This window comes from Cuculus canorus, chromosome 2, assembly GCF_017976375.1.
Source record: "Cuculus canorus isolate bCucCan1 chromosome 2, bCucCan1.pri, whole genome shotgun sequence".
Classification (NCBI taxonomy): domain Eukaryota; kingdom Metazoa; phylum Chordata; class Aves; order Cuculiformes; family Cuculidae; genus Cuculus; species Cuculus canorus.
The window spans coordinates 99,211,195-99,226,064 of record NC_071402.1 but is presented as its reverse complement, the minus strand read 5'-3'; the positions used below and the strand labels follow the sequence as shown (position 1 = coordinate 99,226,064).

The 14,870-nt window shown below is 37.7% G+C and overlaps 1 protein-coding gene across 2 annotated transcripts in view; it reads right to left on the bottom strand.

Moving 5' to 3' along the window:
* Positions 1 to 6,420: 6,420 nt before the first annotated feature.
* Positions 6,421 to 14,870, bottom strand: part of SALL3 (spalt like transcription factor 3) — a 26,598-nt gene continuing 18,148 nt past the window's right edge. For both annotated transcript variants that reach the window (XM_009556935.2, XM_054058900.1), the window contains exons 3-4: positions 14,559 to 14,870; positions 6,421 to 13,559 (exon numbers count right to left, since the gene is read on the bottom strand). The exon at positions 14,559 to 14,870 is cut by the window's right edge and continues 29 nt beyond it. In XM_009556935.2, coding sequence (XP_009555230.1) covers positions 13,128 to 13,559; positions 14,559 to 14,870 — 744 coding nt within the window. In that variant the 3' untranslated portion in view covers positions 6,421 to 13,127. The remainder of the gene's footprint in view (positions 13,560 to 14,558) is intronic.

Sequence of the window (14,870 nt, the reverse complement as noted above, 5' to 3'; positions counted from 1 at the left end):
CCCATCAGTTCCTCCTCTTTGCTACCTCAGATCTCCACTACTACTATTTTCACTAGGACAGATGTTAACCTTCCTCCTTTCCTTCTTACCTTACCTGATGCAGATGCTGGGATTTGCAGAAGCTCAAAACAGTGCAGAAACAAGCCTTACATTCTGGCTGGAATTTCTGCCCTGGCTGAATGAATGGATGAGGAGAGAGAGAATCTGCTAGAGCTGGCAGTGGCCTAAGAGAGCTGCAGTATTGTGCATATGTAGAAGCTCACCAGGCTCTGTTTCAACTACAGCTTAGTGACAGATGTGCCTCATCCCCACCCTCTTCCCCACCTCAGATCTTATCAGGAAAGCTAAGTTTTATTTGAATAAAAGCTCACAACAATTTTTCAAACAGAAAAATATCCTTAAAGGAGCTAGAGAAAAAAAACTGTGTTGCATTCAGTTCTGTCTGCGTACAGCAGCATTGTAGGTGGGCCTTTCATTAGAGACCATTTCCTTACTGAGAAGCAGACAGCTCTGTTGAGTTTCCCCACATCCCTATGACATTTTTTCCATTGCCTCCGAGGTGTGGCTGTCTGCTTCCCAGTCCTTCCTTCAGCATTTTGGTCTCTCAAAGGCGCAAGCAGAACAAATCTACAACAACTCTGCGGGACTCCACTGGTCTGCCCAGCCTCAGTCTGTCCCCAAATCTGTTCAGTAGTGCTTCAAGAATTTCCCCTTGCAAGTCCACCTAGCTTCTTCAAAGAAAGTAAAGCCACATCACAACAAACCCATCAAATACATAGTCTGCCATGGTTACAGCAACCTTGCAGTAGGGCTGAAAGGCCAATTTTGTGAGGCCAGAACACAGGCCATGGGTCCTGAAGTGCTGGTGATGGTCTTGGGTAAGTACTTTGCTTAGTTGAGATGCACTTCATATGTTCAGAATGAGCCTATGTAATTTGTTATTATATTACTGTAATTTACAACAGGCCAATATTTATAGCAGTCAGTGGAGCAACTCTAGCTTTAAAGATTGACACTGAGGCAAAACTAGGGCTGATAATTATTAATGAGTGATTTTCAGAGTGTGAAATACTGAAGAAAAGTAATAAATTTGATTAATAAGATTTGTCTTAAGGCATACAAGCAAAATCAAGCAGTTAAAAACAATGAAAAAGCGTGCAGTCTGCACACAATGTAAATGCTCTATGTATTACTTCTGCTGTCATATATTCTTTGTAGACATTGTATAAAATGAGACTTTTTCCTACATGTGTAACAGCCCAGATAGCTTTATATCACTTCTTTATGTCACTCTTCCGTTTCCTTCTTTCCTTCTCTTCTTTGGTCTATTCTTGTGCATTCCTGCCTTCTGCTTACTTAATTCTGCTTTGTGGTAAGGCTGCCTATATTACTTTATGCCACTTATTGCCTCTAGCTTTTGCTACAGCTTTAAACAACATTTTCTGGTCATTTTGATAGCAAGGTTTTAATAAATGACTAAAATCTCAGAATTATTCTGGGAGAAAAGAATACCCTCCCAGTTCCTACATATTAACCACAAAATAACTCCTGGAGGAATATATAATGGGGATACATCACTCCAGGAGAAATACGAACTTGAGACTTGGGCACGAGCTAGTTGGAGATTGTTTGGTTTCAAAACAGAGGATCAGCTATCAAATATGAGGTCATTTTAGTGACTGTGGCCTTCCTAAAGGTGTACACTGAAATAAAAAAAAATGGAGAAAAAAACTACTCTGTTCAGCCAAAGGCAAGAATATAAAGGAGTACAGTATCTGATGGCTAAACAAATAAAACCAGCAATGTGATGTTTATTTCTCTGAATGCTTTCACTTATGCTATGGCTGGTTATTCAGTAACACATACTGTGAACAGAGAAGTGAAACTTGCCAGGGCACAAAATAGCATGGAAAGAAGCCAGTTATTAGAATAAGGATATCAAAAGTCAAATGCGAGCTGAGAAAAGCTTATCTCAAGTTAATGAACTGGCATATAGATGAGTTAAAAACAAAACATGAAAAATCCATATAGAAATCACTGGCAGAGCTTCAACTCTATTGTAACGCTCTAATCACGACAATAATAGCACACCAATTTGAAGTGCTCAGGAGAACAGTCTATCTCTGTCTTGCAGTGGAGCAATGGCGACTTTTTTCTGTTTTCCAACACGCTGTTTTAGTGGGTGTTTTGTTCAGCAGTCAGGAATGGTATGGCTCAAGGATCCCAACACAGTGGGCAAGTTCTAACCTTTGCAGAGCATGAATGGCATCTCAGCACAGATTCCCTAACTATGGTATGAATTCAGCAGCTGAAATCTGCCTTTGGCTTTTATTTAATTAGCCAAAGAGTCAGGACAGCTGAAATGAGGCAATTCATTTTAAGCATTTGAGTGAAACTTTACATTTTAACATTCTCCACAAAAATCAATGCTAAGAAATCTGTATCAATATCTTAAGCCTTTAAAGACATAACCCCAGCAGCAGTCAGGAGATTTGACTGGCAGCCACCGCCTCAGAATCTGCAGAAGAATGCTTAATGCTCCAGCAGGCAGAATCCCATTGCTATAACACAAACAGAAGCTTGAAGAGCAGATGAATCTGAGGTATTGGCATAACAGTCTTTCAATTGCATATTATTTTAGTGTAGTGTTGTTAAGTTCTGGCTTTTGTTTTCATTTGAATAGTCATTATAATGAATTGAAGTAGGCTTTATATCTTGAAGGCTTTTTCTCTAAAGAATGAGCAATGTCTCTACATTTTACAAGATAGGTTCCTCAAAAGGAGATTGCACTTGAAGTGGATACTGAGAAGAACAGTCTCACTGGACTACAGGCAGAGCCAAAAAAGATTTCTGGGTATTTTTGCAATATATTATCCTCTAAAAAAAATATATATATAATGGATCTATATAATTTTACGGGCATGGTAGAATGTTTATCCCATTTAAAAAGCAGCTGATCAACCTTCTTAGAAGAAATATTTAAATGTTTTTTCAATGGAAATGAGAAATCCAGACTAAATGCTGGATCTATTGTAATTCCCAAGTCAAATCTGCAAAATTGTATGCATTTCAGGTTTTGAGAGTGGGTTTTTTTAAAGTTACTGTTCTGAATCCAACAGCTTGTGTTCGGGGTAGTGAATTGGTAAATTAAACTGTCTATTGACTTTTTTTTTAGGCAAAAATGGAAGATAAATTGATTTTCTTAGATGCTGGTATTCTGTACAATTGAACATCCCCAAAGAGATTTCAAATGGAGCCTGTTGTCTTACTAATTTGCACGCCGTGCTTTTTTGGTTTTTTTTCCTCTTGATTAAAACCTTACTAAGGAACTGCTTAAACCCTGGGAATTGCTAGGCATAGCTGTAGGCCAGCATGTGCCAAATATGCCACAGCACGAAGTCTTTAGTTGTCATCCAGCATACTGTGTGTAAGCAATTGGCAAGCCTCTTCTCCCCCTACCTCCCAGGACTTCTGTTATTGCATTGCTACGTAGTGTATCTTAGCCTAATTGAACTCATTAGTTAAGGGACTACTCTGTCTACACAGGTATTTAGGAAATATAACTTCTGAATAACCACATGTATATTCTTATGCCAGAAAAAGAATGTAACACACCTAGATAAAGTGAAGAATAAACAGTTCTGAAATACATTCTGTCAGCTTCACTGAATCAAGAGAAATCTCTTAGAAAATTCACAAGCAGTGTTTCTCTTTTCCCTTATGAGAGTTGGTGGAGGAATCCCAGCTTCCCAGAAGCATGACATGTGAACTATGAAACCACATAAAAGGGGTCAAATTCTTATTACAGAATCATAGAATTGCTTGGTTGGAAAAGATCTTTGAGATCATGGAGTCCAACCGTACCTGTCCCCAACTGAAACATATCCCTGACCACTTCATCTACCTGTCTTTTAAATACCCCAGGGGTGGTGACTCAACCACCTCCCTGGGCAGCCCTTGCCAGTGCCTTTTAATGGCAAGAGTGAGACTGACACTGAAAGGATTACTCTGATAAAAAATTAATTCCAGTGACTTGAAAAGTACAGCTTTGCAAAGGCAAGGTGGAAAATGATTTTACCTAAAAGCAGATTTCACTCCTCAGGATAGAAATATTTGCCATCACAGGCCTTGGTGGTCTTGGACTGACCAGGGGCCAGGACAGGAGACCAGGGGTTGCCCCACCAACCAGCAACACTTTCCCTGACTGTTTTGGCACGGGCTGAGGGACACACTCCCATGCAACATTTGGGGTCCAAGGGCTGATGCAAATATTACTTTGGATGTAATTGTCCTTTTTCAAGGGAGTGAAAGTGTTTGAAATTATATGGATATAATGCCTGTTGGGCCAGGTGGCCTCAAAATAGGTCCAGGTCTTTTGGATACAGTAGTATAGATATACATCTAATTTAATGTGTTTGTTTCAGTATGTACTATGACTTGTAACAGAAAAGGAAGTGAAAACAATCACAGTTTAAGAAAAAAGATGTGTCTTGCTCTGATGAAAAAGGGATGATACAATCACTAGGGCTGTTTGGTTTTGCTCATACCAGTGTAAATCGGGAGTGATTCTGTAGAAATTAGAATAATATCTGTAATAATAATAGAGGTAAGCTGGAAATGTGCTTGGGATATGCACATTTAGTACTGGCTAGATCATCCTTCTGGTTTCAGGAGTTCCCCCACCTTAACAATCGAGCTCATCAAATCAGAATAAGCATATCCTGACCCTATGAGAAAGTCTATTGGAAAGCTGCACCCAGAGAGACATTTCTTGGCTTCCCCAAAATGTGCTTGTTGACTTCAGAAAAGTGAATCCTTGTGAAAAAAAGTAAAGCTCATGATTATCAGGGAGATCTATTGTGTTTGTTGCATAGGAGTGTGGTTCTGATTCTTCATTATATACATTTTTTAAATCTGGTGCTAGTATCTCAAATTCTTCTGTTTTCTGTTGTCTTTTATTCTGGTACTGTGCCCATATTTGTGCTTAACACAGCTTTTGTCATGATATCTATATTGTTTGCTTTTCATGTTGTGTATGATTCTTTTCTTTTTCTCCCGTTTAGCACTGGAGTTGTAAAGGCACAAAGGAAAATGTGCTTATTGTACTTATTTGAGCTCTACTCCTACCTTAGCATATTATGTGAGTAGTTCCATTGAAATAATAGCAAAGTTTGATTATTCTGTACTACGAGTTGCTTGTTGCATAGAAAACATGAGCCACTAAGTGACTGTAATTATAATGCATGTTTTTTGAAAAACTAATATGCTGTTACTTTTAAAAAGTATGGAGAACCAAGATGAGCCTGAAAAAGTTTCCAGGTATAAAGGAGCTAAGAGTGGAATTATTTGTATGTATAACAGGCCCAAAGTTGAGGCTAACAAACTTGAAGGCATCAATGTGTGAGTGTGCAGTAATCCCAACTGGACAAACATTTTGAAATTCTTCGGAGTTTCAGGGTGCTGGATTTTGCTATATTGTGCAATATCTTCTACTCACAGTCCCAACAGGAGAAATTTATTGAAATTAGGTGGAGAGATGCAAGTAAAGACGACATGATCTGGCCCCAAAAGTGAAAAAAGAAATTAATCTCAACATGCCACAAGGACAGACATAAGCATTGGGCAAATATAACACTACTTTAAAATAAAAATGTGAGGAACATGGCCATATACAAAAAGAAAAAGAAATCAAAGGAATGAGCATAGCAATGCTACTTTGCAGAGGAGAAACAGAGAATACATTATTGCAGCTGAAACACTGGCAAACTGTTAAATGAAGATAGTAGGGGTTGGGAAAGAGGAGAGGCGTAGGCTGCAGAAACTACCAGTCTCATTTAATTTACCTTCTGTGAGGCTGAAATTGCAGCTATTGTAATAGGATGCTTGATAATATATTAAGAAAGTTTCCTTACACTGGGCTGCCCAGTGTAAGGGAAAGTACTACACCCTGGCTCAGACTGTTGCCAAATGTTGGAACAGGTTTCACATTAAAAAACACAAGATACATAGGCAGCTCTTTGAAGATTTTACTGAATTTTCTTTAAAGCAAACTTCCACAATGCATGAGGAATTTGATTCTGCCACAGATCAGATGTATGAGCTACTGTCTTAATATAAATCTCGTTGGTTTCAGCAAACCTTGGAATGAGTTGATGGCAGACAAAAATCTAGGTGAAGGATTAAATTCTAACTGTGAAATCATCTAGAAAGCTATATTGGGAAGAATAATTTAATAGAAAATGGGTAGAAGAAAAGGCAAGTCCCAGTCGAGTTTCACCTACAAAACACTTACCTGGAAAAGTGTGCTTCCCTGTTTGAGGTAGCTGTTTATAACTGTTCTACTAGGAATGCTTAAAAAAGTAAAAACACAAACCAAACCTCCTATATCAGGCACATTATTCAGAGTATAAGTGATAGAAACCAAATGGAAATGTGCCCACATCTCCTGATGACCATATCCGTTTATGTGCATGCTTTATTTGCTGCACACAACAGGCAATGCTGTAGGAATTCCAGCAGAGATGTTCACTTACACCTTCCATCACCAGCCTGTCTAAAATACATTACTTATACTAGTGTATCAATAGGTCTGCTATGAAGTGTGTGTTGTAGCAGAACAAGTGCCAAGTGTTTGACAAAATTGGCTGAGTCATGAGGGCTAATCAACGTATAAAAAAGACAACAACCTATGGACATATTGACTGGTAGCCAGAATTGGGCAGTGGAGATAGGACAGTGATTCCCAGAAGAAAGAGAGATTCTTTAGACTAAATTCACCCACCATTACTCATACCTTTACTCCATGACATGCCCGAGTGAAATCAGTTAGACTAGTATCACTGAGGACACCTTAAAAAAGCTAAATCCTAAACTTTGCTTATATTCAAATAAGAAAGACAAGAGTATCAACAGAATTAATTTACCTAGTCTATTTAGTGCATGAACAGCTCCTAAAGAGGTTGCTTAACATAGTATTGTAAATCAGGTAATTCTTAATTGTAAAAAAATTTAAGTATAGTTTACCAATCTGGGAAACAAATTACTTTCTATTCAACACTCAAATGATAGCAAGCATTACCTTTGGAATTATTCAATTATTTATTTTAACATACTTATATACAGTGAGTGACTCATCCTGATATAATAGTTTGTTTCCATATAATCTAAGTAAAGACTTTTATGACTTAGTGAAGGTTTTCAATACATTTGAGACGCAGAAACTTTCCTCACAAGCCTTCATGAATATAATCATAGTGACAATATGTCTTTTATTGTCATTATTTCCAATTTTTGTGTCTTTACTGAGGGCCAACACCATTTAACAATGTTTTAGTTGCATCTGAAATGGATAACGCTCGAGTGAAATATTCAACGTACAGTTTGATATTAATTCTAAGCAGCTAAAGAAATTTAAACCATACATGTTTATAAGGTACATGTATATTATATATTGGTGTATAATAATATATACACACACATTTATTTTAATGTTTAGCTTTAATAGCAAAAACGTACAGTAGAATTCCACTGATAGCAAGATTTGGTTCTAGAGTATCCATGGAAAATTGGTGCACTTTTTCTGAAATTCAATACAAGCTCAAAACAAAATGTGACACCATGAAATTCTTTGCTGTGGTCTAAAACCAATAATCAATTTGAAGGCCTAAATAATTGAAATAAAACCCTATAGTAATCAAATAGATACTTGATAATGAAATATCTCCAGTGGAAAATGAGTAAAATCCAGTATCAGTCCCAAGCAGGTGAGTCTACAACATTTAGGATAAGGCCTCTCAGTCCTGACTGGAGCCCACAGGTACTACTGGAGTACAAATAATAAATAATAGTACATGTACTGTAAACTCTCTAAAATCAGTAATAATACCAAGCATTTTCCATCTTTGAAACACTGTACAAACATAAAACTATTCCTCACAACACCCCTGTGAGGTAGGTACAAAAGTATTACCCATCTTTACTGATGGGCTAGTTCATCCCGATACTACAAGGTGCTAGCTGACTCCGCAAGGGGGAGTTTACTCCCCGATTCCCAGAGGCCTCAGAAGTTTGTAATTCTCAAGCAGAATCAGAGTCTAATTAGCGACTTGCCCACATCCCTAAAATATATTAGTGGAATACAGCCTGAAGCTGTTGGCTTTCACATTTGTCACTTTGTCAATTGATTGAGACATCCGCCCTTCTGAAAAAATAAAATACTATACATTGGTGCTGTGAAATGCGCAAATATGTATTTTTGTAAATCTGCTGATACCTTTAATATGTGCAAAGGGAAGGCATTTCCCTGTGAGTGCCTACCAAGGGCAGCAGGGCCATAGCAAGATTCTCACATTCTTCTACTTTTATGCATAAAAGTTACAGATCCTTTTACTCATTTATGTGAAAAATGGTTGATTATTCATATGATGACATCAAATTCTGTATTAAGGGGCATGGCCATATTTTTTTTTAGGTTCAGCTTTCAGGACTTCCTTTAAAACTGGGATAATCCTGTGGTATGTACTAGAATATATGTATTATCTTTTCCTTCTTTTTAAAAATAAAGTCCAGAATGCTTTTGCCCAGACATACTTTTAGTATATTATGTAGCTAGCCATTGGTGTGATGACATGTAAAGTGAAGCAAGACATCTGAACCTGAAAGCAGTCCCTCTTGCGCCGGCATAAACCTTGAGTATCTCCACTAAAGCTCGTGGAGATTCCAGTGGTGTAAAAGTCGGCGCAGCAAAGTTAGGATCAGGACTTCCATCCTCCTGACCATCTGTGGCTGCCCTATACCAGCAACACTAACAAACTTCAAGCCTTCTTCAGAAGGAAAGAGTGTGAATGGCATGTTTGTTAGCAAATCCTGTAAGCTAAGCACATACCTGATCATATCACTGATGACTTCATCATTCAATACACTAGTGTTACACACAGATGTAAAAAACAGGCAGCTCTTTTGAATTCTGCAGAATTAGATAAAAAGGAAAAAAAATAAAACACAGTATCTTCCAAATGACAGAGCACATGCAGAGAAGCAGATTAAAGGCAGCACATACAGCACAATGCAGTTTTAGGAAAACAAAGTATTTGCTGAGACAGAAAGAAAAACTAGGTAAAGGAACAGATAATATATCGTGGGATAACATATACAAACCAAAAAAAAAAAAGGGCAAAAGAGTAGTTATGTCAATCATTTGTCATAAATAGTCTTTTTAATAACTCATGGAAAAAATATAATTGAAGAGTTTGAATGCCTTGCTGGAATTTTTATGTTGTAAAATTACCCTCCTCTCAAAAAATCATGATTGGTAATTTTTCTGATATTACAGAATTCCTACATGGCTCTATTTTTAAACATATGCAATTCAACAGATTTTGACCATTTTTATCTGTGTAGCACATTTTATTCTTCAATCTCTTCTTATAATAAAAAAATAACCCATACATATTTAAAAATAGATACCATTCTGCTTTCATCCTTTCATCCTTTCTTTGGGGGAGGGGGAAGATAAAACCAGGTAATTTTCTGCTTGTGTTTTGAATAGAACCATACCTATCAGCGCTCCTTTGCTTTCCTTCTCTTTTGCATATCATGTGTTCTCTCAGCAAGGCTCAGGGATGTGCATGCAGGAATACAAGCGCAAACCTACTGTTGTTGTTGAGTCACCAGAGGAAACCCGTACCTTCTTTGGATAGGTCTTATAAAAGAGAGTATCTTCATAACAAGGCCACAGAAAGATGATTAATACAGATTTTTCTCTTTTATTTATCTTCTGTCTGTTTTAAATGCAGCAGGCATTCATCACTGGATTATAACAGCTTGAAGGTTACTTAAACATACAGCTTTTTTGCAGGAGATACTTAATCACATGCCTAACCTTAAGAATGTAAATACTTTCATTTAAATCAATGTGAAAAAATAATTTGGTTAAAGTTAGACACGCTTTGATAAATTAGGCTTTTGGAAAAAAAGAATAAATAAAGTCAGGAGTTTAAATGTACAGGTTATGTCATTTGGAATGAACGGATGCGAGTTGTCAATTTTTTTTCCTTTATTTTTAGTATTTTAGAATTTAACTACTCCTGATAAATTCGTTCCCAAATTTTATCCTACAAGGTATCGTGAATATTAGGCAGATGTTTAAACAACGTGAAAAGGAGGCTTTTTGGTAGACAACACATGATATGTGTTCAGGAAGCAGTCAATTTGAAACAGTAGTCCTTCCAAAGGCTGTTTTCCCCCTCCAAAATGTTTTTTATGTTGTTGTTCTGCTGTCTTGCAAGAAATGCTCTTACAATTTATTTTCATTGGAAAAGAGACTTTAATAATTCTACTCCTTTGTAATGTTAATATATATTAGAATAGCATTTGAATATAAGGTGTTGACCTTATTCCGATTTTCAGATGCGATGATTAGAAATCATTGACACCAATCTACCACAAGTGACCTTAGTCTCATATCTTGCTCTGTTATTAGAATAATCAAGGAACGCAATTCAGATATAATATTACATCCTGCATTTTATTCAATTCCATATGACAAAAATAGTAACCTAGACTAAGACATCCATTTCAATCAGTAGATGTGTCAAGCCAACAAGATTTAATAATAAAAAATATTGGATCTAGGTAACAATTCCCAGCTGGTTCAGGGAGGCTCCTAGCCCTACATGGTATCACAGTATAAAAATAGTGTCTCTCTTCACCATGCAGAGAGGAATGACCTAACCCTGAATACAAAATGGGGTCACAGTCTTACTGTACCATCATCAACCATCTTATTTACAACACTTTACATATTTTTTCTTTTTTTCCTTTTTCATTTTTTTCTTCTCTATTTTTTTCTTCTTTTTTTTTTTTTTTAAGTTATACACATCCTTTAGGGAATAGAGATAACACTACATGGTACCAAATACTAACAAAAAAAAAGTCACACCAAAAATGACACAGATAAATAAAAACATTCAATTGCTGAAATACAGCAACATTAAGCCACCTTAGTTTTCTTTTTTCAATGCTTGGAAACACCCCTAACCACCCACATACTGTGGCAGAAAAAGATGTTATGTTGTAGGGGTGTTACAAATATATAATTTTGCTTATATATAGATATATATATACCTATATATCTCTGTCTCATCACTGTAGAAAATGGAGCTGTAGAGTTCATTGTTCATTTCCAATAGAAACAAACAGCTAATAAGTTTTTGAACCTCTTTTCACTCCATTACATGATGGCAGAAATAGTCCATCATCTTACAGTAATGGTTTTTGTTGTATAAGAAAGATTGTCCTATTTTTCAGTCTCAACTGGGAAGACCTCACTGTCTGAGTCATTCTTCAGGGGCATAAAACTCCTTGTGCTGTTACCCAGCTACCCATAAAGTCCCTCAAGCAATTCTGCTGGACAGAAGTTCATAGTGTCAACTCCACCATGCTCGTAATGCACAAAAATGAGGTAGTACACAAAACGTTCACTGTTCAAGTTTTGATTAAGCCCCAGTCTTCTCAGCATCCCCAGCCTAGCTTATGAGTGGAACTATTCCGTTTATTTACTTGGTGTAATTTAAACATTGCAATCAACATAAAATTATGTTAAATTATTCAGACTACTTTGTGCATTGGAGCAGTCTGAGAAGATAATCAGCAAGAGTTGGGAATAAATAGGGAATATTTGTATGTTACTACTGCTCATGCTCCCCAAAAGTTAGGATTTTTGTTCCTGTGTTACTAGGCAGTCAACATCTTTCTCGTGGGTATGTGTGAAAGACACAGAACAGATCACAGTAAAATTAAACCTACACAATGTTCTCCTTCCACTATCCTAGGCTTGTATTAATATCACACTCCCAAGATAAATGTATCAGAGTTCTGTTGGGGGTGGTCACGCTTTTCAGTGGGTTTTGTGGAAAAGTTAAATAAATCATTTCCATTTAATAAATGGCAGGCCCCATATTTCCTAAGGATCTGACAGTTCTCTGCGTTTTTCTGCTTAGTTAATGGAGATCTCTCATTGTTTGACCTTAAAACAAAACAAGAAACTGCAAGAGGGTTCTCCCACTTATTCCTTAAGTCAAAGTACTATTTATAAAATAGTTTACATCTTTGTTCAGTTTCAAATTATAGACAAACCTCCCTAATACAAAATACTAAAAGTGCAATAGTATAAATTACGAGTTTGCAACCACATTATACAAACATTACCTTTTTATTGTACAGCTTTGATAACATGGAGTATTTACTCACAACTGTTATAATGTTGTGAATAATTTATGGTGCTAAGGTTTGTCTGTAACTTGCTTTCCAATCATTGAGCTAAAGTCCACACTACTTTTTTTTTTTTTTTCATTTAATAGAACAACTGTCCACATAGCAGCTACAAATAATTAAATAAAAAAAGGTTTGTTACTGACAGGTACTTGCACATGAAAAGCATGCTATCTTTCCCAATAAACGTCACAATTTTGCCTGCATTGAAATAAACCACTTATTTATAGTAGAACAAAACTTGCTTTAAAAAAAAAAAATCACATAGCCAGATGTATTTTGCAGTACAAAAGCTTCATTTAAGTTTGGGGCTAGTATATTGTCTGTTACCCGCATAATCTTAACATTATAAATACTACAGACAAGGATACTGTAATAATACACAGCATTGGGGTACTAAATCACTCATTTAAGATTAAGACTACTAAAAACATAGTCCAAGTTGCTAACTAATTTGAACAAAACCAGCAAATAAGTGTGACAGAATGCCGTAGTGAAGCCCCCCTTTCTCAGGTAATAGTAAGTTTTGTAAGAAGCAAAGTGGACGTAGACTAGCCTCTCTGTTTCTAATGCAGTTATCCCATGATTTGTTTGTTTGTTTGCTTGTTTTCTGTTAAATTAAAAGGTTTCAAAGTTCTCAGTAACAGTCAGACTCACTGTTGAAAGAAGTACCATGCAGATCTTGCAAGACAACTTTTCAGCAGCCACAAAGTTATGTATTTCTGCTATAAGTAAAACTTTAAAGGGAACCTATGCATTTAGGTCAGAAAACTAATGCTTAGCTTCAAAAGCTGTACACAGAACAGGACAAGTGTTGTGTCCAGCAGTGGTCCAAAAGTTATTTGGAATGAACAGTTTTAATTTATGCCAATCTCTTTATTATCCTCAATAAATCTGGTGAATGGACGACTGCCTCCCGTTTCAGAACTTGCTTTGTCCAGACTGACAATGGGAGGGCTGCTGCCTGTGCGAGCTTTGTCCATGCCACTGGTAAGGTTACTTAGAGGCGGGATGGCACCTCCACCTAGACTTACTGGGAGCTGGGGAATGCCTCCGTTCTGTATGACAGAAATCTCATTGTTCTTCATAGCAAGTCCATTAGTAATAGCTGCAGCATATTGGTTCCAAAAATTGGGGTCAACGTTCATGGCCCGAGCTGCCAAATCCTTCTGGAACATCTCTGAGAACTTGAGTGCATCACCACCGAGCAGAGCCATGGGGTTTTCCACAGAGAGGCGGCGGCCACGGCGTGCGGGGGCATTATTCCACATGTGAGTTCCCATGTGAACCTGCGGAGCAAACAGGGACAAGAAGCGCCCCTAAGTTAGCATGCTCTGGTGAGGCGGCTGGCCTGAAATGCTGTTACTTACAGTATCACTTGCTTTTTTTAAAAAAAATGGCTTCTCATTCACATTGAAAACAAATCAATTCCAGTTAAGACAGTTCTAAGGCCCCATCAACCTACACAAAGAAAACCCAGCTCCATAGTAATTTTTCAATGTGCATTTGTTTCTTCTCAGTGAAAACAAATGCAGCGCCGCAAGAATAAAGAGTACATATTGTCTCAGGTTAGATAATTTCACATGCAAGCTGGAAGTCTTCACATGCTGAAGATTACCAAGGGCATTACTTTTACTAGTAGATGTGCATTTTTTTCTGCCCTTCCCCTTTTTACAACATGTCCATTTTCATAGTATTTGTCTCATGTCAGAGGCATTAGTTATTTTGCTAAACTAAATATTTTTAAAAAAAGGACATTTAAAAATGTATTCCCCAGGCTGTATCCTGATGGTTAACCAGACTGCGGGAATAAGAGGTGTCAGTCCTGTTGCAACCTGCTGTAAATGAAGGGGAAACAGTTTTCTGGTCTGCAATGGCTGCAAAGCAGAACAGAAAATGGAAATTTGAGAGGCACCCAAGGAGCTGAGCAAGCTCCATTCTTCTGGTTTATAGCAAGGTTAGTGTGCAGAGCCAGCCCACAAGAACTGCAGAACAAATCCATCAGCTGACTGTGTGTGCCATCATGTCTGTGAGGTGAACTACAACATGCATGCCTATACACCCAGAACCAGTTTTAAATTTCACATCATTGCACAGCCGCTTTCCCATCTTCAACCCTGTGGAAGCATATAAACCACCACTATACAGCAAGCATTTCTTTGAAACTCACTTGTCTCCTGTCTTTAGGACACACACTTAGCACTAAAACCTGCTGAGTTCAAGCACGGTGCCTTTACCACACCACACCCCCCCTTCCCGAGTCTTTACAGTTTTATTTGGCCTCTTACCTTAAGATTCCCCTTTGTGGTAAAAGCTCTACCACAGATTGTGCAACCAAATGGTTTTTCACCAGTATGGGTGCGCTCATGTATCTGCAGTGCACTTGCTGAGGAGAAGGTCTTCCCGCATGACTGACAGTTGTGCTGCTTGGGAGTCCGGCGAGGGGGGGGTGCCAGCATAGGGGTGATCCCCGGACTCATCACTGTCTGTGGTGCAGCAGGAACCTGGATTCCAGCTGGAAGCGAGGGAACCTCACCCAAAGAGATCGGCTTGCTGTGACCATTCACTTCCATTTTGATCATGGTAGGCGCTGTACTGGT